The following is a 22,925-nucleotide window of genomic DNA, read 5'->3' on the forward strand; positions in this document are numbered from 1 at the left end:
GGAGAATCCACGAGACTATTTATATAGCCTGCCATCCAGAAACTTTGCAAGAACAATTTATTACGGATATACGTACCATTTAGAGACGCCGAAGTTATTATGACAGAGAAGTTTATGCGCGATAAAGGGAGCGGGTGACTTCGTTATTCAATCGATGGAAGTGGAGAGAGTGCTCGGTATAATGGGGGAGCGTCTTTCCGAGAACGTTTCCTTCTTCTGAAACACGACGAGGCTGCTCTTTCGGATATAGATTTGGGGAACTCTCGTTAAAGAAGCTGGGAGCAACATTCGCATTTAAGTTGATCTCTTTAAAAAAGTTTCCTTGCCTTTATGTTCCCGGTGAACGGAGGGTTCCGTTCCTCAAGGGGATCTTCTGGTCTAGCGGCAACGAAATTTACTATTTGTACAAAATTTCTCGTTACATCAACAATCAAATCTTTGAAGTATTGTAATATAATTAGTAACGACGAATAATTTGCGTTCCAGAAATATTTTCGCGACACTTGAGGTTGATAAAAACGTAAGTATACATTGATTACTTAAAAAAAAGTTCCGAAATGTTTCGCCAGAAAAATACCTCTAGGTATCGAAATTTGGACATTATAAGGTTGATTTAAAAAAAAATTCCCTTCTTTCTATGTTCCTTTGGTGTACTTCGTTTTTCAAGAAATCTTAGTGGTTCGAGTACGGCGCACTCGTGAACCACCGAGAATTTTTCTTCGGTTAGGGGAATGTAGCACGTCGGGTACAGTCTGAAGTGGGAGTTACGTGTTTTTGCGAGCAAGCCCCGTCCGTTAGTCGATAAAAACGTAAACGTGGTTCCGGCCCCGGGTCGGCAGATTTGGAAAACTGTTCTCCTTTCGGTCACGCGTCACTTACCAGACGGGTTTAGGGGCGCAGTGAAATATGTAGCCTCTTCCCGAGTCATAGTTTATTAGATTTTATCCGCGTCGTTTAATGGCGGAATGATTTTCGCTTAGTCTCTGCCCAGCAAAAGGGTAGCAAAGAATATTCAGAGGCGGTGTTAGTTTATAATTCAAACGGTTTAAATGTAACTCGAGCGCAAGTATCGCTGCTAAACGCATAAAGATATTGCAATCGAATAATGTTTTCTTAGAGACAACTCATAACATTTTCCGTGAACAAAGGAAGAATATATACTCTTTTGAGAGCATGAAAAATCTATCTTGCTCTTCTTCACTTGTAGCTCTTTTTAACTGTTTTTCTCTGGTAACAAAATCAGAAGGAGGAACATAGATTCTTATTTTATATTCCTCAGAAATAAAGGAGGAACACGACGCTGTTACGTTCTTTAACCGCATCGGAATTACATTCTTTGATGCGCTTTAAATATCGCGAGCACTGCTTAAACAATGCCCTCTCTCACGTCTCATTTAACGTCGACCGACTTCTTCGGAGCCCGATCTCAAACGCGCACTGTTGAAACGAAAGCAATAAAGTTCCGGCGTCGCGCCGATGAAGATTTAAAAAGGAAGGAAGACCGGGAAACGATCTCGAAGATATAGGAGTGAAGGAAATGGTCGTATAGGAAGTGACAATATCCACTTGTTACGTTGCGGAGAACCTCAATGGTTTGTTCCCGCGATTTGAGGATAAGGAGCAAACGTAGCTAGCGAGCGAAGAGAAAAGCGGGATCGTCGGCGTAGAGGGGACAGAAGTCACGAGGAGAGGAAAATGGAAATATCCGTATGTCGAAAGAGATAAGTGAAACGGCGATTGAGTTTAGGAAGAAAGAGAAAAAGGCAGGTCGGTGAGCGTCGTCCGTTGCCAGGGCAATGCATCGCAGATTGACGCAGGCGTCACGATGTTCGGCCACGCGCATAGTCCGGCTGCCTGCTCCCTTCCAAAACTTATCATCCCTATTGAAACTCTATACTTGTACAATACATACTATCACGGTGCAAATTTAATTTAATTAATTGAGACATTTTAAGTAATTAAATTTCACATTTTGGTCATTTTGTTTCTTTTTTTTGGGGTTGAGCTGAATGTTCTACTATTAAGATAGTCCGCTTATCGATTTGAAATTAGCAAAACTCGATTAAAAAATTAGTTTTCGCTTCGAGTATGATTTCTAGTGATAAATTTTGGATGATTCTATTGTCTGCTTGCATTTTTTATTAATCCATTCAGCTATGCCGTATTTCATGCGTTGCGTGGATGGACTGTTGTATTTTGTCGTTGCATTTATTACAGGCCCTTCGTACTTTTATACTGAATTTTGTAGAAGAATATTATAAAAAATGTAATCTTCGGTTTGATGTCCGTGGGATTTATTACCTTTCAATAATTTTTAGTTTTGAAGCACTCTGCAATATATATATGTTTGTCATATAATGTACGTCAGGTACCACGAGTATTACGCATGGCTAGTATACGGACCCACATCATACGCTACAAGTTTTACTCGTGATTTAGATTAAATAGGATCGTAATGGAGTTTTCAGGAGAATAATAGTAACAGGTAGTAAGTAGAATTAACCGAAATTTGTCAGGCTTCTGTATGGCGCACCCTTTCTTTTCACGACAATTAATCGAGTTTTATACCCAGATTTTCTCTCATATTCACTGAACTATATCAATGTCGAAAAATGTTAACATCAACAATAAAAGAGAATGGGTAACCTATACTATTTTTAAAAATAAGCAAAAACATCGATTTTTCGCCTAGAAATTTATTATTTTTCATACAAGTCATTCGGAATGGAAGGTTCACTAAGGTCCATTCCACAGTTTGTATCTACAATTAACTCGTTCGATTACCCGATAAGCAGCATTTTAAAGCTATAATTTGTTTCGAACTAATTTTTGACATAGTAACCTAGGAAAGCATTATAACTGATTCAGCTGTTGCTTCGAACTACTGCAGACACCATAAATGCATTATACTAATATCGTTAATTAGCGCTCGAAGGTAAAGCTGTTTACACAATGCACAGTTCCACAAGTAGCTGAACTGTAGCGCGGAGGTAAATAGTCCTACCGATAAATCTGTACCGAGCAGATCTTCGTTATGAAGCTTCATCGTTCATCAATTTATCACAAAGCATCCCGTGTTTTTCGGAAATCGAAGTACCCTAATGCGGTAGCAGTGTGTGTGAAATTAGTCGAGTCAACGGAACGCTCGCGATAATTCCAAACTTCGTTCAACAAGTTCCGAAAAAACGAAAGAAACCTCGCGCGGGTGCCATAATCGCCAATTAAAACGGTTGATCTCCGAAGCGCCGAATCGGCACTCGACGGGATTGTTCTGCCTGCTGCTCGTCGAAGAAGAGTTCGGCCCATTCGTGCACGGCCGGCGAAGTGTTCCGGGCGTTCGCGTACTCGGCCGCATGTCGGCGAAGCGAAAGGGGCGAACGAAGATAGAAAGGATCGGGACGCGAGCGCGGGATGCAGCGTATGCCGTCGTCGCGGCAGCGTCGACGTTTTCCGTGGCGCGCGTCGCCCGCTCGCTCGGTCGGTCGGTCGGTTGGTCGGCTGGAGGGGCGGAAAAGTTGGGCGAAACTTGGAGGAGAACTATAGAGAAGGAAGCGCGGGACGCGCAAAGGAAAGAGAAGAAACGCGACGAGGGGCAGGGGGTCGGGGATTGGGGGGCAGGAAATCGGAATGAAAGGAGGGACACGATTCGGTGGTGGAGAAAAACCCTCGTGGACGTGTACGGAGAGAGTATCAAGTTGCCGGAGTGTTCATGTGTACGCGGGCAAGACGGCGAATGAAGCGGTGGTGGTGGAGTTTCGACGGTGTGTTGGTACCCGCCGGCAGCGGCGGCGGCGGTGGCGGCAGCGGTGCTGGCGGTCGCGATGGTGGTGGTAGTGATGGTGGTGGCAGCGTGTCCCGACGCCGGGAAAGTTTCGCTGAGAAGCGCGCGGAGTGTGAGAACGTGGGGCGAGCGAGACGGGCTGAATGGAGAAAGAGGATAAGAGCGAGAACGGTCTCAGGGCTGGCGGGTAGTCGGGATGGTAGGGACAGGGGTTTCGGGAGCCAAGGGGGATGGAGAATGAGAGTGAGTTTGGAGCGAGTCCGGAGCACGGCAACGCGGTGCGGGCAAGGTTTTCGTCTCCAGTTCCCGCTAAGCGGTCGACAGGATTGGAACGGGAGCTGCTGAGCTGTATACGGTTACACACGCGGGGTAAACGTGTTTGTCCAGGTAGCGTGCGCGGTGTGACGACGGGGTGGGGTTGTTTGTAGCGCGAAACAGAACACGCGGCACGCGCTACCGACAGAACGTCCGGCCCGTGGTGGCGTGTGTGACCGACCGAGTGCGGCCGGTAATAACGACCGTAAAACAGCATAGAAGTGGAGAGGTTCAAGCGTTGGGAGGGAGGATTGAGGGTCGGGGGTTGGGATTCTCGCACGAGTTACGCGTACTCTACCCCGTGGTACTCGAGTTCACGCGTGGCACTACGGTCACGGAGGACCGCAAGCGTGCGTCGTCGACGGGCGCAGACTGCGTCTTTCTCACCCACGACTGCTGCTCCGTCACTGCTCTCTGCGCTCCTTCCCCAATTCCATCCTCCACCCTCCTCTACCGCCGTCTCCTCCGCTTCCTCGTCCTTCTACCGCCTCCTCCTACATCTTCTCTGCCTCCTCTTTCTCCTGCTTTTCCTTCGGCGAACTCCTACTCTCGTTGCGTCCCATCTCTCTCTTTCTCGTATTCTCTACCCCTAGTGAGATATTGATTTCCCTTAGCTGACTCCCACGAGGGCAGGCGGCAGGCAACCAGGTACGGCTACCTCCGCGAGTAGACAGCTTCCGACGATGAGAAGGAAATCATCGCATGTGTGTCGAGTATGCACTTTCCAAGTTTCAGCGGACCAAGATCCCGGGACCCGAAAACCGTAACGGCTCAGTGCGTCCATCCCGTCGATCGGTTACCACTGCCACCCTCTCCGCCGGACTCAAATCGTACCGCGCTTTTCTCCGTATTCGCCACGTGTTACTCACGTTCGCGTGACTTTCTACTATGTCTGCGAAAGTTTCCGGAGACTTGCCCCGCTGACGCTCTTAATCGAGAGAACTGACACTGGCTATCAGTCCGATAAGAGCATGTCCGACACGACGATGCGACTGCATCTTGAATTAAGACAAAAGCGTCCCGATTGCGGCCAATATCGTGACCCTTGCAACTCGATGCGGATTGCTCAAGGAGCGAACTTTCTCGCTGAACGAAAGAACCGCAGAAGTTTTTATCAGCCCCTTACCAAATCTTCCTAACTGGTTTACTTATCGGACCGGAATCGATTTCAAAACTGTCGCTAATAATCCCTGTCTGCCGTTATACTTCCTTCGCCGAGCACTTGGGTCTTCGATCATTCTGCCGTGTGATTCAATCAACGGTCGCGACCGCCGTCGTCTCAACTTCAAATTAATTTCCTCTGTTGCACGTCCGACTACTTCGTAAATAAATACTTTTCTTCTTCCTACGCTGCCGCCGTCGCCGCCCCCATACCCCTGCCGCCCCGGTAGCCGCCGCTTGTAGGTATATCTCGAAGAAAGTTTTGCGAAGTAATCCGCCATCTTGGTTCCTGCGCATTGCCAGCCGGCGGATCCGCGAGTGACTTGAAACTTTTTTATTTACCGCGTTCATGCTTACACACAGAGACAAAGGGGGTCGAAGAGGGGAACTGTTTCCCCTACTGAAACTCTGGACGGGGGTTGTACGTATCTGTCAACCCCCCACCCCCCTGAACCCGTCGGCCGTGCCGCCTGCCGCCTGCCGCCCACCGCTTTCCAGCAAAGTTTTCCCGAGATCCTGGAGACTAGGAGCGATGTTGCGAGAGGAGAGTGGGAACTCGCGCGTGGGAGGGGAAAAGCGAGACCGCTTTCCAGCGGCGTGCGCTCGCCGGGATCCCTTTTCAGCGAATTCTAACCTAGTAACGAGTTTGCTCTGTCGGTAACGCCGGACGCGTGCCAGCGATAAACGTGTCGCGTGTTAACGGTGACAGTGCCGGGGGTGAGAGCAAAGTGGTACAGGAACCCGACGACCGCCGCCGCGATTACGCTCCCCGTCGTGGTCACAGCATTTCCTCCTTCGCACTTTCTCTCCTTTCTATTTTTTTTTCAATTTTCATCATTCTCATTCAAGACCACCGATCACGCGCGCGTAACTCGTCGAAACGTTCCACCACTACCACCGCCCCCTCCTTGCCGCGGCCGCTGCCGCCGCCGCCGCGCCGGGATAAGGAGACGCGTCGAAAAAAGGATTACACGTTTACCAGTTACGATGCCCCCGGGAACGTTCAGTGACAATCGAAACTACTTGTTCGCGTCGTTGGTGACGGTGATCCGATTCGATCGCGGTGTGTGACACGATGCTCGAGAAGTGTTTTAGACTGGACAGGATTACTGGATGATCGTTCCAATCGGCTCGCAACTTGTAAATCACGTACGTATTGTCTCCCGTTCGCGCGTGAATGTTATACAAATTGAAACGGCGATACGACACTCCAAGTTTCTTTTGTCGCTGGAACTGGGAAACGTTTATTTGAACGATGCGCGAGAAACTTTTGAAACTTTTTCCCCGAACGGCATCCTGCCGATTCGGTTAGCGGCGGTCGCTCGTCTGGAGATTTAACGATCGTTGAATCGGCCCGTCAGGGATTTCTAATGGGAGCCGCGCGGGTATGGTAGCTAGAAACAGCGATGTTATTCTTTAATCTGCGCTGCCTGTCGTGAGAGCATCCTCCCGTGGCGGTGCTTTTCCTCCCGTCTCCGGGAACGGAATAGGTCAGCTGATCATTTACCAGACGCGCTATATAACATTGCTTGTTGTGAGAGTATCAACGCTTTTGATTATCGGGATTCCGAGCGCGCAGACTCAATGTGAGATTAATCCTCTGTGAGCTCACCCCTTCCGCCTATGAACTTACCAATACACGCGCCCCGTCGCGCGTTCGAAACTTTCATGAGCGTCGAAAAGTTTCTCGCAGTCCCGGAGCTGCAGGGATTTGATCGAGCATCGAGAATTTCGTGCTCGCGTGACGGGGCACGACGTGTCTTTTTCATTTTTTTTTCTTCTCCTCCTCCCACACGCCACGTCGCCGTGTGCATTCGCGTGAACGCGAACACGTAAAAATCGTGTTCCGCGATCGCGCGGATCTAGCTTACACGATCTCGTTGCTCGACTTATACCTTAACTGGTTTTCGCAATGAAATGCTCCGTTGAAATATGTTCGTTCCATGATTTTATCGGTACGCTGTGTGACCACACGATGCGCTGTTCAGTGTATGTACATCGCGGCTCGTTCGACGCGCGGATCGTTTGTAACGGAAAGGATGGGAAGTTGCAGTGTTGATACAATATAATTAACTTTGCATTGTTATATACATTGAACCGTACGTACGAAACGTTTCAATATTGTAACGCTGCTGTCGGCCACGCTCGGATCGGCGCGCGGATAATGCGACCTCTGAATTTTCTTTCGGTGCTTATTTCGTTTCTGTGTACGGGGTGAGACTGCACCGAGTGTTGCTACTGTTTGAACGAGAACGGACAATGAAATCGTCTATGTTTTCTTTTCGAGTAGAATATTGTTCCAAATATTGTTGTAAGAATTACATTTCATTCGAGAATCGCTAGAAATACTGTGGTTACTATTGTAGATTTTTGTTTTACTTCGTCGAATTGAGCCTATATCCTCAAAGCGTAAACGTAACTCCTCAGAACTTTTTATCAGTGAAAGTTTATGAACTAGATGGTTTAAACGAAGTTCTTACTTGAGCGTGAAAAGAAGGGAATAAGAAAAGTATTCCGCTGTTACGACCGATCGTTCTCGTGCAAACAGTTCGCAACACTTCACACGGTTCACCCTGTATACCGTTTCCCTTTTCATTTACATTTGTGTCCATTAACGTCGATATCCTTTTTTTTTTTATTTACTCAACACGCGAACATTCGCGATTCACTATTCATACAAATGGATTGCCGGCATTAAATTCAAAGCAACGCATTTTGGTAAAAAGCCTGGCTCAAGCACGAGGTACCCCACGGCATGAAACTTGACGTCGTGTTCTCGGGACTACATGGAATACCGCGGCGGTCCGGGTTAGTTGTCGAAAATCTATGTCATACCGGGAAAGAATACAAAGCGTCCCCCGTGCGCGAATCAAAATGATTTTCGAGAAAAAAAGAGCGGGCGCAAATTACGCTCGGCAGTTTTTCTGAAAAAGAATTCGTATATACTCCTGTGCCCATGAAAACGCCGCGTTTTGAATTGCGCATAATTGAAGAAGCCATACGTATAAACATTCACTGTGTCCCATTCGGGATGATAAATCCGCGCAGAAAACATTTAATATAAAATGTTCTCCTCGAAAGTTCCCCGCTACGTGTAAGCTTCGCGATACGCAGCCACGATGAAAAGCAGGCGTCGAGCAAGATGCTCTTTCAATCTTTCCGCCCGCTTTGCGCACAATTACAGGATTATTTATTCCACGACGTGACACATTTACTCGCAACCTCGTGCTAAGCCCATTCTAAATCTCACAATAGCTTTCGAATAACAATTACAACTGATTCAATGAAATAAAATGTATTCGTGCATTCTTCAAATATCCTTAAGGTTTACAGACATTTATGGTATTGTTTATATTACTGTTCCTGCAACAATTAGAATATCTTCATTTAGATCTTGGGAATTAGAGGTTTAAAGATAGACAGAGTAAATATTTTCCAAGCAACGTTTATAACATTCAATCCACCTTAAACCGACCGTAAACCCAGTGTCGAATTCTTCTGGCGAAAGTCATTCTTCTGCTCCTATACTTGACAATTTAAATATCCAAATTCTCTTGGAAGTAATTCCACGCGGCATCAGAAATCAAATTCGTAAGATATTTTCCTTCATTCCTATTCATATTGTAAAATGAATATCGGGATTCGATGTCCATAAAAATCAGTGCGCGAATGCATTCATGATCTCGTAAATTCTTGAAATTTCGTCACGAGCGATTTCTGTTCGGACGGCATAAATTTCGCGTATTCGCGCGAGACACGAGGCACGAGAAAAGGATCGATTTCCCGGGTACGCCGAAGTGGCAAGTTTCTTCGCGGGAAACACACAATGGCCCCAAAGTTTGCACTACCTCCGGCGCGTAACACGATATCCTGTCCCCGTTTAGTGGCACCTTTGCAGGCAGAGTCCGATGTATGAAAAAGTGGAGAGGCGCTAATTAAGCCGCTATCATTACGGTCCCGCGGTGTAATTCCGCGTTGTTGGCATTGTGCTTCGAATTCCGCCAAGTGGCTGTTGGCCGAGGCTTTTCGGATCCTCCGAAGCGTGCCCCAAGGCCTTTCAACTCAAATTCCACGCGCGTGCGTCTCATCATCGAGGTTGACGTCGTCGTCAACGACGTCGCGGCGTAATCCTGGATGCCTCCTGTTGTTTTCTGCGCGTGCCTCGCAAGAACGACAGCTAGAAGTTAATCCGGTGTTTCGTGGCCGTCGTTCCTTTTTCTGGTACGCGCGAATATTACCCGGAACAGCGGACTACCCCCGATGCTTTGTATCATTTTCCATGGCGCGCTCTTCACCGACACGGCAGAGGGTTAAACGTGGCGGGCGTCTAACGCCGACAATGAGAGCGACCCGCCGCGGAAAAGAAACACATTAAGTGCGCCTAAATCTGTTAGGGTACACTTATCGTTGTTTTCCGAAAAAGTGATCAGAAATGCTATTATCGCGCGCAGACGATAGTATTATTTGCGAAAATCACCTTTTGCTCGGAACGCGTGGGATCGTAATCGATACGTTGACCGGCACTCGATCGAATTCAATGGGAAAAGATTTCTGATACTGTTCGGATATTGTGTAAATGGGATGTGGAGTTAGGAGGGGAGCATTCTGAGTTAGGAGGGAAATTTTAGATTTTTAATATTTAAATTGAAAATAATGCAAATATTGGCACATAGGTCGTGATTGTAGGTTTTTGGTACTTTCGGTCAGTGGTTGCCTGGTTTTATAAATCAAAAGAATTTCGTTGTATTGCGCGTAGAATATTCTGTATAATTTATGCCCGGGGTTAGATACTCTTTCTTCTCTTCTGAATAGAGTATGACATACAATTCGTAACGTTATAATTTCCTTGCCTCGAGTGTTTACACGTTTCCATTTAGTAACGAGTGAAACGTACCGTGAATTTCGGAATACACATTTTTGCAACAAACAGTGTCGGGAATACGCTGGTACTTAAAACACGATGCATTCACGTTAAGTTTCACCACAGTGAAATTAGTGTATTAATATGTACTGTATACAAAAACAACGTCACAACGTAATTTTTCCCAATTACAGGTAGCTCTGAAATTGTTAAGGAAAAAGTCCTACGCATTTTTCTTGGGATAAACGAAACCGGCAGTTTTTCGAATGTGAATTTATGGTTTGTGTAAATTCGCGGTGTGAAACTTTCCTGGAACTTCGATGCGAAATAAAGATCGAGTAGGGAATCGCTAACCTGCCTGAAACTTTCTATATACATAGAATGTATTTCATACTTTCTCCGATCTGTTCCTTACATTGGCGACATCTTCACCAAAGATTCGACAAAAATATAATAATGGCTTGAAATCGTGTTCATTTGATTTTTTGATATACTCAGCTTGGTCCCATAACATGATTAGTTTAAGCAAAGTTTAGTTAATTGACATTTAACCTATGAGAGATTAAAACTGTACTGTGATTCAAAGAACATTAATTGCTATAATAAATTTACAAAATTTTTACTCGATATATTCAACATTTTCTAATAAGATATAAACGACATTTTTTCAAACCAATTTAAAGAGATCTCACACATAAATTAAGGAACAAAGTCGTTTTATTTCAATATTTCAGGTGCCGAAGCATTATACAAAGTTTTAATATTAAATATCAAACTTCATATTTTTCCTGTATTTACCAAAGTGATAGCTTAGTCGCTTATCGAGTGCTGATGATTAAAGTCTGGTATAAAGTCTGATATTTTTGTCGTTCGAACAATTATGAGGTGCTGTAGGTGCACGTTCAGACATTAAACGTTTTGTTTACCGGAAACGCGAGCATTCCGAATGAGCGATGGGTACAATATTTCAAGTTTCGGCATCCGTTTGCTTGCTTTCGTGCTGACTCTTGGCGAAAAGGCTCGAAAGCGTTGAGAAGTTGCGGATGCGGGGACAGATGAATGGGAAGTAACAGATAGCCACTCGCGCGCGTATAATGGACAGGCAAAACTCGGTAAAGGTATTGGCGTCCCATAAATCGATTCTCTTCTAAAGACGCACGGGTATCAACATACGGTCCCCAGTATTGAAAGCAATTATTTTTATGTAAAATAGCTAATTAATCAAGATTATGGCAGCTCCAGAGAATTATTGGCATTCGCGTTTAGATTTCTCAAGTTCATTCGATTGCTTCTTTTTACATTCGCAATCGTTGTAAATTCAGACGTTCTTGCTCTGATATTTGAATGGGAACGAGAATTAAGCGTTCCATAAAAATATACCAAGAAAGATTGTACAATTACAATTATTATTAGAGTGCGGCGGTCAAAACAGATATAAGTTTTGATATAATTTTAATTAATGAAATTTAAATTGAAATTGTTTTTTTACACTGTTAGAGGTTTTAATCTTATGGAAACCTTATTAAATCTTCATAAATGTTTTTACTAGACCGAGCTTTGGTAGACCAAAAATACTTTAAACGTATAAAATATAATCTAACTATACCTAACTGAGAAAGTAGAAAGGAGAGGAAAGCTAAAAGCCACTAAAACTATAGAAAATCGGTGTTCTTTATAAGTGGATTATCAATACTGACCGGGCCAATTAAAACTATGAACTACGAGGAATTCTTTCTCATAATATATACAAAGGATCTTCTAAAAAAGAATGGTCACCAGCATTTGCGACGCGACAATTGGAGCTTAATTTCATTAAAATTTAAGACATCCGTCTCTACCTTTATTGTCATTCGAGTGATTATTAAATATTCAAATTTAACAAAGTTTCATCGTGGAAGGAGTGATTCGATTGTCTACTTGCATCGTTAGATAGAATAAACATTGCAGAACGATGGTGCCAATGTTAGACACCCGTTTGGATATTGGATTGTAACATAAATACGTTTGTATATATTCAACGTTGTTTTCTTATTATTAACTTCATAAACTGGATTCAATACGAACTTGCAATAACTCATAATTAAACTCATAGAATTAGAACATATTCATACTTGTACCCAAACTTATTCATGTTTCACTATCTAATGTTATGTGTCTCTGGCGAGAATTTCAGCGGAACAGCACAAGGGCAACAACAGATTTTCGTTGGGTGTCTTATTTATAATATTGATTAGTCATGTGTAACCGTATTGACGAAGAGCATGTCAGTATCAAAAATAAGACGAAAAAAGATTGAGATTGACGAATTCGACCTGTAGTATAATTCCGGATTAGATGGCCCTGCTGGTGAGATGGTCCGATCTCGGTTACACTGTCAAACATCTACAATCAGCAACAAAAGTATTCGAACGTTATGCATGCTTAGTTACAATAAATGTTCCATAATTTGCATATTGATAAATATTTCAAACATTATATTGCATGTATATACCATGAATGCAACTCGTTTCAATAAGTAGTAATATATGGTGTACAATTGTTGTTTATATTTTCAATTGTTTTTAGCGGTATATTAAATTTTCCATACAAATCTATCTAACTATTCTTATCGCACGCGTTTACTTCAACAAATATATTTTCATTCTGTTAGATATTAATGATATTTATTTAACAATTCTTTTAAAAAGGTGGGTCACCTTTTCCCGAATTATCCTATTCATTCGTTAGCATTCTCTTCAGACACGCAGGATAATCACCGATGACTCGGTAAATGTTCCTTATGTGTGTCTGAATTGTTTTCGTTCAACACATCTTCCGTACCATCTCGTCGTTGGTCTTCCGGCGACGGCCAACCTTGTTTTTCGCAATCCCGAAATCAAAGTATCGACATCAGCGCCGTCCACGACACCGCCGGTGAGGAGGAAGTTTACGTCGTAAACTTCGGGTCTTAAGGGTGGAATTATAGTTGAGTAGAGCGTGCGCTAAGCCACACAGTTGTTACCACGGTGAGCGCTTTAAAAGTTGGTCTCGGGATGTTCCGTGCTCGTGCTGGGCGGGCGTCCGGGGGACGTGGGACAAGAAGCGGAAGAAGTGGAAGAAGAAGAGGAAGAAGCCAGAAGAAGCGAGAACGCGCGATTGGGTGGAAAGGGACGCGGGAACGTGGTTAAGTTGCCAGGAAACTTTGGTAAAACTGAAAAGTTAATTTCGTCGTGTTAAATTACTCGAGCGCTCGGGCATTAAACTTGCAAAAGTTGGCCGGATGACTGAAATACGTACCTACCGCCACCTCTCGCTCTCCCGCTCCTCTCGTTCGAGTTTCTTCTTGGCCGGTTACAAGCCATTATGTTATCCGAGTCTCGATACTTTCACAATAATGTACTTATTAATTAGTTTGCGCGGTGCCAGCGGAAAAGAATTGAAGTTTCGTAAACAGTTCGTAATTACACGTTGTGCTGTGGAGTCATTTTGGTTTAGGGAATAAAATATTGATCTCTTTTCATATATTCTTATCGGAGGACTAATCGACACTTTTCGTTGCTATAATCACTGACATTTCAAATTTAGGATGCACATAGATATCGGATATAAATTTTTTAATGAGCTATACTCGAATATTATTAGATACATACTCATATATCAGACGATTTTGTATAATTTGAAAGATAAATGTTGCAGTGAGTCAGCTGTTATAGTGGAAAGGGAAAATTTTCAGTTTCTGCGGGGAAAAACTGAAATAGTGTAAGCAAGTATAAAACGTACGTAATTATGTTCAATGTGCTAATAAAAATTTCATTATTTTGGTTGGGAATTTTGTCATTAGAATATCATGTTCACGGCTCTCTGAAAAAAGTACGAAGAAACAACTGCAGTAATGGAGAAGTCATATAAGCACAATTTAAGGAACTTTTTAAAGGAAGACATACAATATTCGTGTAATTAAGATAACAACATTATTATAAAATTAGGTGATGTCGAAGAATGAACGGAAGCTGTGATTGCTCGTAAAATGAGCAACAAATTGTAACTTGTAACGCAATTCTATATCTAGATTGCACGAATTTTTTGGACGACTTAAAACGTTGCTTCATTTCAATACTCGGAACGTCAGACAGGAGTTATAAAGTGTAAATATTGGATGACATGTTGGAAATTAGACGACGCAAACTTTGTTTGTGCGAGACTAAATAGACTTGATTCCGACAACACGGATAATATCTGTGCTGATATCGTCTGCCTATCACCCTCAGGCAATTTAGCAATCATCCGACACGGTGCTGGCTATTTCCTTTGTATTAGAATCATTCTCAACAAATTGGATGGTGTAGAGTAGGAATGAACTCAATTTTGACTAGCAGAATTCGTAGGTACAAGCAGACCATGAAACAATTCGAAGGTGCAAAGTTTCCAGAAAGTTAGAAAATTGAGAGCAGTGCTCGAGAGTCATAATAGGTTTCTTAGATCATACAAGTTTCAAGGATTTTTAAGGATACACAGAGTCTAGGAACTTGTTACAGCACCGAGAACTCGAAGAACTTGCCGTGGCGTCCAAGAAGTCTTGGGGGGGGGGGGGGGTTTGACAGAACCAGTTTTCATTAATTTTGTTGTTTCCGTTAATTGAATGTTCCCGAAAGATAAAGAAGTGTTTGTGAGTATTGGTATCGTTAACAGTAGGGAGATTCTGTAGACCCCACGAAGAAGATCCATAGTTCTTTAAGAGATTCTGGGATTTTTAGAGATTTAGGAATGATATAATTTCTGGGATACTGGGAGGATTTAAGAACCATTAAGAAGTTCTAGAGGTTTCAAATATCTTAAGAGTTTTAGGGAAATTCGATAACATCTGAGGCCGATTTAAACCACTACAATACCTAGTCTTTCAATGCTATCTGTAAAACTCTGTACATCTTCTATCTTTAGACCTCTAAAGTTTTGTTAAGGTCAAAGTCTATATCATTCTTTTGTAAGATCTTTCTGGATCATCGTTATTCTTTTCTTTTTTTAAAATGATATTGCAGATATGTCGACAGAAAATAATATAGTATTTGTAAAGTCATTCAAGTTTTTAGTAATATAATTATAACTATACATTATGATAAAATAATTGAAGGGCACAGAAAAATAGTAATGTAAATGTTTATTTCAATTAATTTCGAACGATACGGATTAATGATAATCACATTGACTCGATCTTAGAAATTTTTAGATTGGAAAAACCGCTAGATATTTTAAGTTACAGCGGTTGAATGTACTTTTACTGAAGAATATCAGTATTGAAATTACAAAAATCAATATCCATTTCATCTCTATTGTGCACAAAGTACATGCATCGACATTTGGATACGTGTGTATGATAACTGTATTGGTTCCTAGGTAATTGAATTGAAATATGTGGAAAAATACAATCTGTAATACCTCCAGAAATAATTATTGTAACAAATTTATTCATTTATAGGAAAATTTTTTGTTTGTGCCACTGTATTTGCTTTCATTGTTAAATTCAATTGAGGCGGACAGTTTGAAATGACGCAAACGATTGAAATGACATTAATTTTCTCGATGCTTTTAACTGTGGCGCTGTCACCACTTTATACTACTTACAGTTAACAAAAATGCATCTGCATCTACTGCAGTCGCACGTATCAAATCGACCGCTATGAATACGAAGACGTAGAGGATCACCCCAGAAAGATAGGTCAATCTTATAATCTAATATGTGATGCAATACGCGGATAATATTGTACTCTACGATCTCATATGTAAATTTCCATTCAAATCCAGGGAACAACTATTTTTTTTTCATTTGTGATTTAATGCATAACAACAAATTCAGGTAATAACAGTGGTTCAAATATAAGAAAAAATGTTTTATTTTGCAATTAGAAAATGAAATTGAAAAAAGTGCTGTATCTGTTCCGTAAATACTTCTGTCTGAGCATTATTGATTATTTCCACTTGCATTAGTTTGCATAATAATTCTCGATCGTATCTATCTAGTACTATAAGTAGAAATAGTCATTATTAGTCGGACGTACCAACTAGGATATTCGACAGTGCACGAGATTGAATAATTTTAGGTTTAAATCTGCAGTTTGGCTGCTTTTTCCAATTTTGAACAGTGGAAAAGTGTACTAGTTTCTTTAAAAAGCTTCACTCAATTGATAAAATGATCAATGAAGAGATTGAAATAGTGGAGAAATTAAAAAAGTTAAATTAGAAACTTTTTTTTTATGAAGTTATAGGTATGACACCTTTTCACTGATTTCAATATCTTTGAAAAATATCATATTTTATAACAGCTTTATTTTACATACAAAACATGGTTATGAGAAGAATTTTCCTTGAATTTACGATAATTTTGAATAATGACGGCACCCCGGTCTTCAATTCTGAATATAAGATGAGGGGTGGGGTGAGAGCTTTCACTTCGTAATTGTTAAAAATTTCGAGCATCTTGAAACAAAAATATAAAACGTCTCACGTGCTACTCTCTATAAAGAAAATTGACTGTAGTGATGCCGACTGTTTTTTGTAAATATCTGGAAAACTGGCGGAGGCTGGTGTTTATGTGAATAGAAAAATATTGTTTAGAATAATGATCTAAATGATATACTTCAAAGTCATTTAGACCTTGTTGTTGTTACCTTCTTTATCTATATTTATTAGAAAATTCTCATTTTACGAAAATAATTCCTTTAAGAAGAAAAAATGACAAAAATTACTTTTTGGGTTTCCATCGACTGATTTCTGATATTAGTGATAATAAAGCTTTCTAAACTAGAATTGTAGTCCAGCTGTGAAAATTAAGGAAAATTGTTAAATTATTAATTTGCTTTCTTCTAAATCAGTATCACCAGTTTTTCTCACGTCTGTGTGAGATAAAAATACGTACATTCACTCGTATTGTTTTGAAAAAGCAAAAATGGTCGGACAGCAAATTATATTTGTGTTCTAAAAATGTACAATATCATAAATCAAAATCGGTCGAAGATTTTTAGCAGAAATAGAGTAGTACAGAAACACAAAGCAGTGCCTATAAATGGATCGGCGAATTCATAAATGGACGTACAAATGAAAGACTGAATATTTTTCATCGGCGAGCACCTAAAGAAAGCGGCGCGTGCCTGGTTTATCTTGAATATCGAAAACATTTTATTCGGAGCGTTTGACAAAGCTTGTGTAACAATCGACTAACAGAGGAGCATCTTTAATCTCCACAGGCCGAATTTTTCTGAAAGCTACATGGATGATTGCCTTCGAAAAAATATTTTACGTGTTTTGTCGTTTTATTTATGGTCGTCCACACTGAAGCGATGAGAACAACCCTCAAAGTTAAGGGTTGAAAATACATCTTTCAGAATATCTTGGAAGCTATTAATTACTCAAGAAATAATGAAAATAAATATTTCTTTGTCATTTTTTTCACGTTTTATTCTTCACAACTTCAAAGAAAATGATTTCTCCAAATACCATATCAGACTCGTGAATATTTCCAACCACATTCTTCCCCAATATTCGACGCAAGAATTGTACTTCACACAATTTTTCGCTAGAGAAAATAACTTACGATCTCCGTAAATACACGTTCTCCGTCGAATTTCAATATTCACAACCCAAAAACATTACCCTTCGGTCCAAGCGAATGGAATAACATTTATATTTATCAAATTCAATTGCGAATCTCCAGCAGGAAATAGCTGTACGTGGGAAGGCAACAGATTAATCGTAACACGAGTGCTAACTGCAGGTTTACTATGCGCCGTTCCCAATCAGCGGTGTTCATTCATCGGTAGGATAACGGATTGCGCGGGTGTGATGCGGGGCTCTCGCACTTTCTCCGGTTTTTCTATTCGAATTCGGCCGGTAAGGTCACGGTCGTAATTTTCGCCGACATCGTGCACTGCTATAAGTGCACTCGGTCGAGCGTGTGTGCATGATCCGGCGCGTGCGTAAACACACGGGAGAACAAACTTTCACGGCGACTGCCGGGGTGGGGTTGGCGGAGGGTGGAAAGGTGGAAAAGGGGCTGAGCGACAGAGAGGGAGAGAGTTTCCCCACCGCTTTTCCCGGTGGCCGACAAACGCGCTGAACAATCCACCACCAGCACGTGCAGTCAATTTTAAACACACCTAGACACACGCTCGCACGCCTGCCCGGTTTGGGTCATTGAAGAGCGTTACTTCTCTCTCACGTTGAAAACGTTTCCCCGGCGCGAAACGCTGTTTCCCCTCGACGAGCGTTTGATATTCGATTACCGGCGTGACGATCGCGGGAAAACCGGAGCCGTTTTCACGATCAACTCGAAGTCTGTGTCATCTTGATAAACGCTTTAACACGATCTGGTTTCTTGTAATCGAATTTTAGCACGTTGTTCACTCGCCCCGCGTCATTAGCGCATGTGCGCACACGCTCGATTTACTTGGTCATTGTAACCGGAGCACGGTAGGCACGAGCGCTTTGGTGTTATGATTACATGATTGCGTCGTATTAGGATGTATGTAACAAATTCATTGCGCTTATTAATGTATTGAAATACTAGGTTATTCAGTTTTCCGATGTTTTTAAAATGTTTCTGTTTCGGGTGTTTTATAGGTAAGGGTATATCTATTGTACTTTCGAATTATGCGGAGGGTTCAGTTAAAATGACACTTCTAGAGTTGCACTTTTCCAATTTTTACTTTATAGTTGATATTTTGTAAAATATAAACAGCATAGATATGAGGTAATTTTATGTAAAAGGTACATCCCTTAAAAAATGTTCGTATACATAATGTTTTACGAAATGGTTAAAAATAACGATACTCTTATTAATCACTCGCTAATTAATTCTTTATTAAAAATTATATCTTATTTTTGAACAGTTTTTGAACATTTTCCTTCTGTAATATCCTGATAAAGCATGATTCACTTTGTACGCAAGAAAATCAATAAGAACGGTAGTCGTACAGCTGAACAATCATTCATCGATTTATCGAAATTCGCCGTGCAGAGGCAACCGTGCTGTGAATAGTTTGATTACGATCGTTGGTTTAAACGTTGGTAGGAAGATACTGTCGTAGAGCACGGGTTTATATCGTGGTCAACGTCGCGGCGCGCATCATCCTCCGTCTCGCTCGGTTCCCATTCGTCCCTCTTTGTCTCGGAAAAGTTTCCGGTGATGAGCTTTGTTGGCCGTTTCCCCTGCAGGACGGAAAAGTTAAATGCGAAAGTTTTATCCGATATCCAGTTCTACGGCGCTGCTCGAAAAAGGGGATCCACGAGCGCCGTTACGTTGAAATTTGGATACCTTGATAATTATAATATTTATAATTTCTGTTTCATACTTTCCAAACTGGCAAACACGTTTCCATTTGAAATTTTCCTAGACTTTTTCGGCAGGTTTTAGCTATATTTTCTGGAAGGTGAATTAATAATTGTTAAAGCGTATCTGTTTACACGAACTCGCATTTTCACAAGCTAATTTACAATGATGCGAGTTGGACCGACAATTTTTATTCCTTTGATAGCAGCGTCATCGGACAATTAAATTGAAGTTTAACTAAAAATTTCGTTGAACCTGATAATACGTTAGACCACTTCGCGGGTCGCGCATTAATGCTCGCTATAAATGCGTAAAATCCGCAGACTAGTAATTAATACAGTTCCCAGGAATCGTAACGAAATCGTTTGCTGTTTGTTTATTATTCATTACTGGGACCTGTCATAAATTTTGTTGTAATAATTAAAACGGTTATTATGCCCTTACTAATTGATATGCTATTTACTGATGTGATACATTATTGCTGGCCGCTATTACATTAAATGCTCGTTATTAATATTTGCCCGAGTTCGTTGAATAGTTTATTGTTTTCGTAGGATGGCATCGAAGAAGACGAGGCAAGACCATTCTATACAGCATTTGCTCGAGCTGCCGACCAACAGAGAGACAAAATTACCGCTGTACTCGACGAAGGAGACAGTCCAAACGCCGCTCCACGTTCCAACACCTCGACAGGTCCCGGTAACTGTGCTCCATCTCTCACCGAAAAAGGTAAGTGAAGCATGAACGTGTTATAAAAAAGAATCCTTTGTTGCAATCCGATTCGCAGAAATGTAAAGGCCAATTACTCTTTTTATACCCTTCTGACATATGTCGATCGTTTTGTGGACCGCCGCGGAAAATGATGTATTAATATCTGATGGATTTTACCAGTTTATTATAAATTTCATCATTTAAGCAACGATAATTTTTGAATAGTTGTGTGTTCGTACCTAATATTTCGGAATTAATAAGATTGGAATTGTTTCGACCGTAGAATATGTAAATACATTAACATTCATTATTAAAAAATATTATTATTCAGATGCAAGGTATTTTAACTCCTCATATAAGGATTTGAGAACAGTGAAATCATCTTTAATTGACACTAGTACTTAATTGCTGGTTTATCGAGAATACGTCCATGTATACGTCCGGCTATCAAATCATTTAACGTGATTGAGAAAAGTCAATTCTTCATGCTTTATTCACGCAAATTTAAATAATAATCATTCCAAATCTCATGAATTCGTATGCACATGTTCCGAATGCGCATGTATTTTTGTTCAATAAAGCATATCAATTCAATCGTGAAATATGTTGATCAACAAACTGCTCGAAAAAGGCACACAAGCTCCTGGCAATTTTCACTTGTTTTTAATATTATTGGAGTTCCGAAACAAATAATTCGTGAATTTCTTTTTTCGTTAAATACGAGAGCAAGCGTGCCTGGAATTACAACGGAAAAATTATGAAAAATCACAGGAACAGTGGCACTGTATTGTACAAGAGGAAAGCGAGAATTTTTCAGAGAAGTATTCAATCTCAAACCCTTTTCCGCGATACCCGTGGACGTTGTTACTACGAAATTAATCGTATTCGTTATTTAAAAATTGAAAAGCGCCGGGTTTTCCAACAGTCTTTCGACTTCATTAGTTCTGTTTAATGATACATGTACTTAATGTTTAACTGGCTTTTAATCAAGAGCGCTTTGTAGCAAGTAAAATGTAATATTCAATTTTTTTTCATTATTTTATGATAAGTTCTGAAGTTCGTACGCTCTTCAAATATGATCAAAGAACACATTTGAAAGCATCGGTACGTTGATATATTCTTAAATTAAATGCTAGCAGTTATTGTTAGAATATCGCTTCATAAATATGAAAATTTTGAATTAATCACTCGCGAATGTAATTTGTATTGATAAAATATGCATAAGTTTCTATTTGTCATTGCCGTTAATCGCTGTCGCTCTACAAGAGGGCGGAGTTAAATTAGCTTTATACAGATTTTTTTCAAATCACGAGAAATTTTCAGGATTGTCCCCGATAACTTTCCCCGTGAAAGAAACGTTATCGTCCTAATTACTTGTAATGAAGAAAATTGCTGCGAGAGATTGCAAAGTTTTAATTGCATGTACCGTTAAATAAAATGAGCGAAGTGAACACAGCGAGCAAATTATCTTTGGTACGTGGAAAAATGGGTTTTGACGAGAAGCGTAAAGTGGAACCATTGTGGCCGCATAAATTGCTGACTTTACTTTATCCCGGTGGCTTTTTTTATCGATCATTCGGCACGTGGTACTTTGTTATTACTCGTATAAATGTCGACGTAAGTTCGAATTTCTGCAACCGCGACGAAGTAGATAAATTTTTATTCCATTCACGCAATCCGATATTCCGTAATTATTGAAACATACATTTATGTTTTCATCGGCACTAACTTCACTCCAATGTTGCTTCTAATGTCATTAATTATTGGCGGAACGTTTTATATTATTGATCAACCTTGTACCAATTATAGATTAAAGTCATTGTTTTGTGTTTTGGAACAATAATATGTAATAATATTACAGGTACATTATTAATAAATAAATTCATTATTTCGCAAATGGAAACGTGTTTAAAAAGGAAGGGAGTGTGTGCGTTATTGTGGAGGATGACGTGCATTGTGCTTTACATAACTTTAAACACGCGCTGGAAAATCTATTTTGGCTGATTGAAAAACTTTTTCTTGTTGGTGTATGGTTGCTCTTTTGTTTCCTTTTCGTTCCATTTTATCCGGCAGCGAGTCATGAAGAGGGATTCGCGTAACTCTGTAGGGGAAGCTTCGGCTTCTCTGTAAAATAACGATTTTTAAAGTTTCTCGAGGAGTTTCGAACCTGTTCCCACCCGAGATTCGCCGACGAAGTTTGCGAAGTTTGAACCACGTAATTGGAGAGGAAAGGAATTTCGTATAACCATATAGAATAGTAGTTACGTTTAGTGCTTTACTCCAACAATATTTCTAGATGTTTTGTTAAAAACTCAGTACTGTTTTCTCATTGCAAATTTCGATTATACAGATAGGTTTTCTGAAAAATTCGAATTATTTGTACCGTAAAATTTGTTCATAGCTTCTTTTCTATCACACTAAATATTTTTAATTTGTCATTAATATAATTATTCCTGTCTTTTATTAAAGTTTCTACCTCGTTTATCTTGTGAGGCGTGTTGAGTGTGCCTAATAACATTGTCAGTTAATATCTTCTAATTTGTGCTATCAGTTGGTAATACAGTGCATTATGATGAAGTTTACGATGTAGATAAAGTATCAAATGTATTGCTGTAACAGAAGTAACTAGATAAGTACGTTTTTCACATTTTTATAAACCATGGGAAAATGTGTAGTTCTACTTTATCAACAGTAGGAACAATCTGTACTGCTAGCAGTAAGTAAGGAAGCATGTTAACGATAATATACCGACTCAGTTTGTTTCAAATATGTCGGTAAGGAAGAGTTTATGAAAAGGG

The 22,925-nt window shown here is 40.8% G+C and overlaps 1 protein-coding gene across 6 annotated transcripts in view; it reads left to right on the forward strand.

The window, feature by feature from the left end:
* The window catches only part of LOC116431675 (uncharacterized), a 346,182-nt gene that overhangs the window by 2,946 nt on the left and 320,311 nt on the right, over positions 1-22,925 (forward strand). For 5 of the 6 annotated variants that reach the window (XM_076368232.1, XM_076368234.1, XM_076368235.1 and 2 more), the window contains exon 2: positions 19,971-20,145. In XM_076368232.1, coding sequence (XP_076224347.1) covers positions 19,971-20,145 — 175 coding nt within the window. Of the gene's footprint in view, positions 1-5,862; positions 6,407-19,970; positions 20,146-22,925 lie in introns of those variants that run through there. The other variant, XM_076368233.1, reaches the window with a different exon arrangement.

This window comes from Nomia melanderi, chromosome 6 (genome assembly GCF_051020985.1).
Source record: "Nomia melanderi isolate GNS246 chromosome 6, iyNomMela1, whole genome shotgun sequence".
NCBI lineage: Eukaryota > Metazoa > Arthropoda > Insecta > Hymenoptera > Halictidae > Nomia > Nomia melanderi.